Genomic DNA, 10,511 nt, shown 5'->3' with positions numbered 1-10,511 from the left:
ACCCAGGGCGGCACCCCCGCTGTAACACGGCGGGTGGGCGCACCCGGCGCCGCCCCCTCCCCCGCGCTGTGTGTCCCGCTGCTCCCGGCCCGGGGCGCTGCCACCAGGCCCTCCACGTTACCAACCGCGGGGCGCGGCCCCTTTAAGAGGCGGTGCCTCCTCCTCCCGCGCCTGTGCGTCGCCTCGCGGTTGCGTCACTGAGCGGCGCCGGCGGTGTGGCCGTTGCGCGGCGGGGCCGCGCTGTCGCCATGGCCGACATGGAGGAGCTGTTCGGCAGCGACGCGGACTCGGAGGCCGAGCAGAAAGGTGCGGGGCGCCGCGCTCCCGTCCTCCCCGCCGCGCTCCCGTCCTCCCCGCCGCGCTCCCGTCCGTCCCTCCGCGCTCGGTGCAGCCCCGCCCTGCGCCGGCCCGTCCCGCGGCCGCGGGGCCAGACGGAGGGCCGGGCCCCCGGGGATGGGGCGGGCGGGCTGAGGGTGGCGGCCCCGGCCGGGCCTGCTCCGCGCCCTCGCTCCGCCGCCCGGGACGCAAAGCGCAGGGCGGCCCCGGTGTGCGGGGTTTGGCGGGGTGACCCCGCTCCCCGGGCTCGGGCCCCAGCGCTGCGGAGCCGCCGCTCCCCGTCCCCGCAGCCGCGGAGAACCGCGCTGGGGAACAGAAGCGGGGCGGCTGGTGACCCCGCGGACACATCACCCGCTTGTGACGGGTGTGGGTTCGAGGTGCTGGAAACAGAGCGGGGCTCCTGTTTGCCCGTGGTTGTCTGGGGAAGTTTGGGCTGTCACCAGCATCCAAAGGAAACGGTGGAACGCCTCCCTGTTTAGGTCGTTTGTATATTTGTCAAACGCGTGTCTCAGTTGCTGTAAGTTATTTTTCAAGGCTGGTGTTCCTTTGTCTTTCCTGTTTGAAAGTGCATTCAACAACCTCGGCATTCAAGAGGGCGGAACAAACGTGTCAGGGTACATAAGGCAGCCAACTCAAATTAAAGAAATTAATTATCACAGCTTTAGATTTGGAGAATCCCATAAGCCGTGTATGTGCATTCACTTATTTTAAGCCCTCACTATTTCAAATTTTATTTCCTTTTGTATCATTGCTTATTCTTTCTGCAGCTTTAGAATCTTAGGCAATAGCTCGTGGTTTCAGTCTTTATGTGGCATCCATCATTTTTCGTTGTGCCTTCCCCTGGCTGTGCTTTCTTTAGTAGATGTTTTATTTCATTATTTGAGGTAATTCTTCCGGTTCTTTGTTGCAGTTCTCTGTAAGTTTGCTCTGGATTTTCAGGGCTGGGGTTTTATAGAGCAATGCCTGTTATCCTATGGGTTTCCTTGTAGGGACATTTTAACTCATGAAAGAGTGATGTTTATTTTGCAGATTCCGATTCTGGATCTGAATCTGACTCCGATCAGGAGAATGCTGGCTCTGGCAGTAACGCTTCTGGGAGTGACAGTGACCAGGATGATGACAGGGAGGCAGCAAAACCCAGTAATAAGGAGTTATTTGGAGACGATAGTGAGGATGAAGGGGCATCCCATCACACAGGGAGTGACAACCACTCTGAAAGGTCCTACAACCGATCTGAAGCTTCGGGACACTCTGAGCATGAAGATAACGATCAGTCAGACGTGGACCAGCACAGCGTTTCCGAAGCTGCTCACGATGATGAGGAGGATGATCGCGGGCACGGGTCGGATGAAGGCAGTCATCATTCAGAGGGAGACGGTTCGGAAAAGGCGCATTCAGAGGATGAGAAGTGGGGCAAGGAGGACAAAAGTGACCAGTCAGATGATGAGGAGAGGCAGCAGAACTCTGATGATGAGGAGAGACAGCAGAACTCCGACGATGAGGAGAAAGTGCAGAACTCTGATGAAGACGAACGGCCGCAAATGTCTGATGATGAGGAAAGACTCCAGAACTCAGACGAGGAGAAGATGCAGAACTCTGATGATGAGGAGAGGCCCCAGGGCTCGGATGAGGAGAAGATGCAGAACTCAGATGATGATGAAAGGGCTCAGCATTCCGACGAGGAGAAGATGCAGAACTCTGACGATGATGAAAGGACCCAGCACTCTGATGAGGAGGATCAGGAGCATAAATCTGGTAGGACTGAGTACACTGGTAATGATTTGTGTCTGGTTTGACCTCTCTTTATTGTTTTGTTTATATTGGCCTGAAAAGAATCGGATTTCAATGCAAAGGCATTAATCGTGTAGCTTTCAACTACAGTCACCTTTGCAGCTTTTTTTATGCAACACTTTAAAATTCCTTTTCATCTGAGTCAACTTGGTAATACAAAAGAATTTTATAATATGTGAAACAAATTCTTAATTTGCTGAGAATAATTATGCTCCTTAGCAGAGTCTGCAAGGGGCAGTGATAGCGAAGATGAAGTTCTGCGAATGAAGCGAAAGAAACCAATTGCATCAGATTCAGAAGCGGACAGTGATACGGAAGGACAGAAAGGTAGCCTTGTTTTGTGGGTTTTTGCTTCATTTAATCCTCATCCTGAGTGCGCCATTCAGCTGCTGCAGAACTTGATAAAACCAATAGCACTTGCTATACAGTGTAACTATAGTGCTGTGAAAATAAGAAACCAGCCCAGCAGGAACTCTGCGTGGGGAAGCACACGCTGCGTTTCTGCTGATTGTCTCTAGTTGGCTGTATCACTTTCTCAGTTTCCCCTGTGAGAGACGGAGCTTTTCTTTGGCGAATGTTGGTTCCTTTTTTACTGAAAGGTGTGAAGAAATGGTGCCTCTAGTCAGAGCAGCCCAGAGGAGCTGTGCTGGTGTTTGGGGTGTTCAGCTGCCTGAGCAAGAGCTGTTGATTCTTCTGAGAAGTAAAACCTCACGTGCATAATGAAGTTGCAGTTTACATATACTTAAGTTTGCTTGAGTAAAGGATGATGTTACACTCTTGATTCTTCTGTTGCCATTTTTCAACTAGATTCTCTCATTTGATAAAGCCTCTCCAGGAAAACATAACTTGAATCCTTAGTTTAGAAATACAAAGGAAAACTTTTTCAGGATAAGAGAATACGGTATGCTTCATAAACATTCACAATTTTTAACCTTTGTAGGTGATTTTAAGTGGTAATAAAAGTGAAGGATGTGTTTATCTTCTGTGAGCGTGCTTGCATGTAAGGGGGTGTGTGCATATATACGTGTGTTAAAATAGTAATTTTCTGCTCCAGAGCATGCGGATGTCATGGATCTGTTTGGAGGTGCAGACGACATTTCCTCAGGGAGCGATGGAGAAGACAAACCACCGACGCCAGGACAGCCCATCGTGAGTAGGCTTGGCTTTGGAAATAATTAACGTGCCATTCCACACTGAAATGTGGAACACTGACCGACTTTGATAATTTAGTGAGAAAAGACTTAACAGCATTAAGTAAGCTTTACAGTTAATTTTGCCCTAGCTGAAAGAGTTATTAAAGTTTTATAGATAGCGATGTCAGATAGATTCATTTATCTGCCTTCCCCCAATCCTGCTCCACTTTTCATACTTGAAAGAAATACACCGAGTAGTTTTGATTGTCATCAAATGAAATACAAAGTCATAGCTGTCTTTGGTACCTTAGTACAGCTACTTGTCGAGTATTTCATTTTGGGTGTGATGATAATACATAAAACTATTAGCTGGGAGAAGCTGTCCTCCATTTCCTCCCCAGTGCTTAGCTGAGAGCTCTGTGTCAGCTCCTTTGCTGGCTCCGTGCTGTCTTTGATTGCTTGAGTTTACACCGGTATTTGAAATCGCTTTAAGTGGCATGTGAAAATGCTGAATTGGATTGCTTTGATGGAAAATGTGCAAGCCCTTTTATACAAAGCTTCCTGATATCTCTCTGTGCATCTGCATGACTTCCAGCAAAATGTAAGTGCTTATTAGAGCAGCAGTAGCCAGACAGACTTCTTTCACTTATGCTCCTATTTGCCTTTCTGTCATTAGGATGAGAATGGACTGAGTCAAGAGCAGCAGGAGGAAGAGCCTATTCCAGAGACCAGAATAGAGGTGGAAATACCAAAAGTAAACACAGACTTGGGTAATGATTTGTATTTCGTGAAGCTGCCCAACTTCCTTAGCGTGGAGCCCAGGTAACTGCACATTATATACATGAATGAGAAGGTTTTTTAGTGCTTCCCTATACTGCTTTTGTTCTAATAATACACTAAATATGTTGGCTCTATTTGAAATGGTTGACATTACGTTCCACGCTTTTGGCTGTGATCAGCAATAGTAGCATCTATTGTTATCGAGTGCTGAGTAATTTTCTTAAGAGCTGAGGTTTCAGTGTGATTGAATAACTTTTTGTCTTTAAAAAACAGACAAAAATACGATGTACTTGAAAGCACATGGTATCAGTTGCATTTTAACCATAGATTTAGGCTCTCAGAGTTGTGAAAACCAAGTGCACAGGATCTTTATGCACTTTGGAATGATAGAAACGTTGTTTTGAATTTTAGAATGAGCCCTTTTTTATTTGTGTGTGCTAAATGTACTATTTATCTATGAAGAAGCTGGTTACGTATTTTCCTATTTACCTAACCCAAGCTAAAGAAATCTTCTGGAATTCATAAGGAGACACCAAATGAATTACTTGAGTTGTTTGTGGTGTCAGGTTTGGCCCTAAAGGCCACCTGCAGCACTTCTGGTAAACTGCTGTGCAATCCCTCTCTTTGAGTGTTTTGTTAAGCAGCGTTACTGCGTTGTTGTTAGCTGGCAGTGGGGCGTTGTGTGCGACACCTCAGTCAAATCATTGCTCCTGCTATGGACTGGGTCAGGAGAGAACCCTTAAGAATCCGGTTAGCGGCTGTGGTCGGTGAGAGAAGTCCTGAGGGTCTTTGGGGGTCGGACAGGACTGAGAATAGAATTGTACAGTAGCAGGGTCTGTGTAGCACTTACTGCCCTTGCAGCAACCTGGAAACGGTGGGAATGCGGGCAGGAAATGCCCTTCCCCTTCACTCCCACCCCAGTCATCAGGTTTTTTTGGAGGAAGAGAGGAAAAACAGTCCCATCTTCCTTTCCCTTTGGTTGGTTTTGAGATTAAAATTCAAAAATGACAAATATTGTGCTGTTAGGAGATCCCTCATTCACCATACTTATAAAATTATAATTTTTATTTTCTCTATATAATATTGTGCATCTTTTGTTCCAGACTTAACCATGGCCTCATAATCTTGATGATAAGGAAACAGTGTTTTGGGAAGCAGCCTTGCTTTCTTTAGGCAGAGCCATTTAGCCAGTCTGAGCGTTTAAGTGGCTGTGACTGGTGGCAGTGGGGCCGCTTGGGTGGGTGTCCCATGGTGTCACCTCCATGCAGTGCATTCCGTGCAGACGCTGCTGCATCCCATGTACAGTCTGAACCTTTCAAGCACCTGGTGTTTTGCACAACTCTAGAAGAATCTGGATTAATTTTTAGAAGAATAAAGAGTGTGTTATATTTTCAGACCTTTTGATCCCCAGTATTATGAAGATGAATTTGAAGATGAGGAGATGCTTGATGAAGAGGGTAGAACTAGGTTAAAACTCAAGGTATAATGTTCATTTTCCTTTTCTCTTTTTCACTCATCTAGCCACATTTCTTCAAAGCCTATTTCAGGTATTTTCGAATGGTGTTTAGAGATGTGGTTCAGATTTTGAAAGTGTGGAGCAGTTCAGCACTGAGAAAATTTGATCCATTTCAGTAATAATGAAAAAAAAAAAGCTTGACAGCTGCATTACACCTATGAAAGTGATACCTTTCACCTTCGTTTCTTTGCATCGTGCAGCAAATTATTTGGCCTAACTGTAATTCTTGACCTATATAGAGTGTATTTTACGACAGTATTCTCTACTGTGAGTTGGAAAAAGTGTTGTGTTTTGGTTTTCCACAGGTAGAAAACACAATACGATGGCGGATGCGCCGAGACGAGGAAGGGAATGAGATCAGAGAAAGTAACGCACGGATAGTCAAATGGTCAGATGGAAGGTTAGTTTGGACTTGCTGCTGCTGCAGGGGTACAGTTGCTCTTACAGTGAAACGCTGTGCTGTGCGAAATTGGAAGGTCAAGAAACTTTGATGTCAGTTCTGCACAGCAGAGATTGTTTTAGTCCCAGTGCCTTGAAAATTTCATGCTCTGCTTAGTTTGGATTGAAATATAAGTATTGGCTATGTATAAAAAGGAAGCATGAAGGCTTTCTCCATTTATAAATGAGGCAAAAGCTGGAGCGTGGTGGATTTACCGAGTAACTGGTGGAGGGCTCTCTTTGCAGCATGTCTCTCCACCTGGGCAACGAGGTGTTTGATGTGTACAAGGCGCCGCTGCAGGGAGATCACAACCATTTGTTCATCAGGCAGGGGACGGGTCTGCAGGGACAGGCGGTTTTCAAGACCAAGTTAACCTTCAGGTAAACCTGCTATTCTGTGTTAAATGTTGATGCTACTTTTGCAATTAAATGTTGTAACTTTTCATAAACCTTCAGAGCTTAACTGTTCAATAAGAATATGCTATTTTTCAGACTCAATATTTCAATAAGATTTTTCCTAAATTAGATGTCCCAGTTTGAAAGGACAGCGTGTCATTCACTGCAATATGTGGGCTACATGTATTTTTTTAATGTATGTTTTAATTTTCATTTTTAAGTGCAAGTCGTCATCTGAATGAGAGAGAATTTTAATGTTCCCTGAAATTAACCTTTCTGCTGATGCACAGTTGCCTCCAGATGATGATTTTGTCTTGGGATACTGGTGTGAAATGTGAGGATGATTATTGAGGCTCATAATGGACTGCAGATGGTTCGCCCAGAGCAGAATTGATGTCTCCAGAAGCTGCTACAATGCATATCAATAAATAATTTTTAAAAGGATGATTTTTTTTTACTTTAGTGCAGATTAATCTTTGAAATCTTGAGCATGCCGACCTTAACCGTTGTCCTTTAAAAACGGATGCATTCCTTTAAGTATCTAACACAGCAGTAATTTTTTAACAGGCCCCACTCTACAGACAGCGCCACTCACAGGAAGATGACGCTGTCTCTGGCAGATAGATGTTCAAAGACCCAGAAGATCCGTATTTTACCAATGGCAGGTCGCGATCCCGAGTCTCAGCGCACAGAAATGATTAAGGTATCGTGACATGGAACTCGCCTATCTGCTGATTTAATCTGAAAAATCGCAACTGTAAGATAGTTGAATGTTTCTGAACATTTTATGACCTTAGGAAAAACAAGACGTATTTTGGAGTTCCAGACAAGAGTTCTTAGCCATGGGTGCAGTTTGCTTAACCTTACAGATTGCAGAAAAATTGGAATACGAACAATCTCTACACCGCTGCAAAATTGTTTCAGAAGCTGTGGTAAAATACAAGGTGCTCTTGAGTATTTTTTTCTCAGTCTTGATAGTGCTCCTTCCTTTGGACAGAAAGAAGAGGAGAGATTGAGAGCTTCCATTCGTAGAGAGTCTCAGCAGCGGAGAATGCGGGAGAAGCAGCATCAGCGTGGTCTGAGTGCAAATTATTTAGAACCTGATCGCTATGATGAAGAGGATGAGGGCGATGATGCAATCAGTCTGGCAGCTATCAAAAACAGATACAAAGGTGGCATCAGAGGTAGAGTAAACCTTAACAGCCCCTAAGTAAGGCCTGTGTGATTCAGATGGGTGAATTTCACAGCAGGGTTCCTGGTAAGGTTGTATTCTGTCAGTTCATTTGATAAATGAGCCATGAATTCAGTTAGCATAAATTTCTTTTGTTCAGTCTGGGGTTAGATTCCTCTGGCTTTTGTGGGACTAAATGTAAGAGAATTATTTTTAACGTTCTGTCTTCCTCACTGATTTCAGATACAGAGAAACATTAGTCTTTTCATTTTTCTCTGCAGAGGAACGTGCTAGAATCTACTCTTCCGACAGCGACGAGGGCTCAGATGAAGATAAAACACAAAGACTGCTCAAGGCAAAGAAACTGACTAGTGACGAGGTAAGAACAGGGGTTTGTTCTTAAGCTGTTCGTTTGCAGTCAGGAACGTTTCCTGCACTAAATCGAGTTTTTCAAACGGAGACTCTTGTAGTTTCATTTCTGTTGTGATGAATGTATTATTTGAGTTGGCATGCTTTCCATGGTAATTAGTCACTGATTTTCTTATACACTGCGTTAGTTCATAGACCTGAGTGATTCCCGAAGGAGATTGGTGTTGTTATTCCTGCTTTAAGGATGGCAGAATTTATGCAGAGTTATGTAAAATGACTTTAACTAAAATTATGCAAGGAGTAAGAAGACTTAATATTGGAATCCTAGTGTAGTGTTGTCTCCTAAGCTAAGTAGTCCTCTCCTGTTTATTATGGAAACAGCAGAAGAGTCTCTTTAAATAGAAGAGTTAAAAAGGTTAATGTCATTGCTAACCAGATGTTATCCATCACCCAAGTAGCATCCTAAACATTAGGCCATGATCAAGTTAACCGCTAGCTACAGCAGGAGTGCTGTATCCTCTTCTAAAGCTGTGGTTTATTGGTTTGTAATTCATCACTGCTGGGTATAAGCAAATGAATTTTTGTGTGCATCAATTAATTTTTCTTTTAAAGACACAGATTCTGACCTTTTATTATCCATTGAGGAAAATGGAATGTTTTGGAAAGCGTGACAGTAATCCTGGAGGCAGAGTAATCCAGAGGCGTGTAGACAGAGCTGTAGCTTGTGATCTCTGCTGGCAGAAACTGAATTGTTTGTGCGACACTACTAGTTGTTAGCGATATAGCAACGTCAGGACTCTGCAATCCCAGTCTCTTAGAAGAAAAGCTAAAGCTTTCTCTGCTGCTGGCGGAGCCGTAGCCTCCATTTTAACATGCCCTGACTCTCAGGTAATATTCCCAGCAGGGCCACGGCGGGGTGCTGCAGTTTTAGGAAAGCCCCAGCGGTGCAGGGCTGGTACTCGCAGTCACCACCTCCACGTGTGGCGTTTGTCTGTGCGTCCGCATACGTGAAACACGGGCTTGTTGTACACGGACCTGCTGGGATGTGCTGGCAGTCAACAACACAGCACAACCTTTGTCCTGATAACCATTTGCTACCGTTGCTGAAACATCGATCTGTTATTAACACACTTTATCAGCACGGGGCAAGTAGTTCTACTGTTGCTGTAGTTCATGGGGATATTCTGCTAAACAGGAAGATGAAGCATGTAACAGTAGCCCAGCGAGATTACAAGAGAGTGCTTGTTTTGGGGAAGAAGCTGTCATTGAGATTCCCTCCCGTACTAATTTCTGTTGTCCATGCTTAAAATTCCTTCCTAACAGAGATTCTTACTGTACTAACCTAATATGTTACTGTAGAAGAAAATGCTTTGAATAAAAAAATTATTCATTGCAGTTCTGATACTCTAATAATTCATTACAGTTCTGAAACTTGATCTTGGTTGCTTCTTAAAATCCAAGTAATGCATGTTGCTTTAAAAACCAAAACCAACAAATGGAAAAAGGGATGAGGTTTCTTAGACCCGAGGATATTTTTCAAGATACTCTTCTTTTTAAACAATAATTGAGTTACCGCTTGTTTTTCATGTCAAAATTGATGAGTTTTGAATTAACAACTAGTGATTTGTAGTTTGATTAAACGTTTTTGTAGCATTGTGATTTAAAATGTTGTTTGGAAGGATGAGTTAAACCGAACTGGTATAAATGCACACAGAAAAAAAATCAACCTGTTGACTCTCTATTTAGGTGCCAAAAATTTAGCATCCAACCTATGAAAGTCATTATGTTATTGCTCAATGACCTGAGTTCCTTTGACCAGCTCTTTGACGCCTCCTGAGCTGCTGGGCTTGGGCTGTAAACTGTGTGCTGCCTGAGCTCGAAGAGCTGATGCCCAAGCGATCCTGCAGCACCGAATGGAAAAACTAGAACCAATAGTTTTGCTTTGCTCCCAAGAAGGAATCTGAGATCTTTTTGTTGTTCTTCCGAGTTTATTTTAGGTTGAAGTATCTTGAGGTTCTTTATTTTGGTTTTTTTTTTTTGCCTTTAGGAAGGTGAACCTTCTGGGAAGAGAAAAGCAGAGGATGATGACAAAGCAAGTAAGAAGCACAAAAAATATGTGATCAGCGATGAAGAGGAAGAAGATGACGATTAGTATTGAGGAAGAACAAAAGTTGATTTCTTTTTTTATATATATATTTATATATATTGTACAGTTCTCTTACAACAAAGATGTAAGTAACCATAATCGGGTTATTTTGATAAACGAAAATTCCCCTGAAGTCCGTGGTTTTGGTGTGAATAAAGATTTTTGACTTCCCTTTATTTTTTCAGATTTTCTCCTGTTGCAGTAGCTGTTGCACCCTGGATCATCACAGTGCCATGTTTTTAATCTTACACAGTACATTTCAGTTTTGTGAATTGTTGTAACTGGTTATCCAAGTGAATTCATCGGTGATTTTCACTGGGTTCATTAGGAGAAACCATTCTGGTCTTTATAGAACGCTTAGATACTGAGTTTGCCTGGCAATGGTGTGGCCATGCAGCTCGCCCTTTGTGTGGAAGGGCTGGAAGAGTATATGAG

At 43.9% G+C, this 10,511-nt stretch overlaps 1 protein-coding gene across 2 annotated transcripts; it reads left to right on the top strand.

The window, feature by feature from the left end:
- The first annotated feature begins 186 nt into the window (after window positions 1–186).
- On the top strand, window positions 187–10,247 carry LEO1 (LEO1 homolog, Paf1/RNA polymerase II complex component). 2 transcript variants are annotated; one of them, XM_082061420.1, is made up of 12 exons: window positions 187–306; window positions 1,366–2,091; window positions 2,350–2,454; window positions 3,182–3,276; window positions 3,937–4,082; window positions 5,436–5,520; window positions 5,862–5,956; window positions 6,241–6,375; window positions 6,958–7,093; window positions 7,388–7,574; window positions 7,843–7,940; window positions 9,978–10,247. In XM_082061420.1, the coding sequence occupies exons 1-12, from the start codon at window positions 249–251 to the stop codon at window positions 10,080–10,082; spliced, it is 1,971 nt and encodes a 656-aa protein (XP_081917546.1). In that variant the 5' UTR covers window positions 187–248; the 3' UTR covers window positions 10,083–10,247. The 2 variants fall into 2 exon arrangements, with proteins under 2 accessions (XP_081917546.1, XP_081917545.1); XM_082061419.1 differs by having other exon boundaries at window positions 2,347–2,454.
- Window positions 10,248–10,511: the final 264 nt, after the last annotated feature.

Source organism: Streptopelia decaocto (assembly GCF_964273445.1).
Source record: "Streptopelia decaocto genome assembly, chromosome: 9".
In the NCBI taxonomy this organism is placed as follows: domain Eukaryota; kingdom Metazoa; phylum Chordata; class Aves; order Columbiformes; family Columbidae; genus Streptopelia; species Streptopelia decaocto.
The sequence above is the reverse complement of the archived record's forward strand: the minus strand, read 5'-3'. Positions and strand labels throughout refer to the sequence as shown.

Bases quoted from the DNA above. Each gene is read 5' to 3' on its own strand.
- LEO1 (XM_082061419.1), top strand. From the start codon at position 249: ATGGCCGACATGGAGGAGCTGTTCGGCAGCGACGCGGACTCGGAGGCC. The intron at 3,277-3,936 runs GTGAGTAGGCTT...TTCTGTCATTAG, and splicing joins CGACGCCAGGACAGCCCATC to GATGAGAATGGACTGAGTCA. The intron at 7,094-7,387 runs GTATCGTGACAT...TCCTTTGGACAG, and splicing joins AGCGCACAGAAATGATTAAG to AAAGAAGAGGAGAGATTGAG.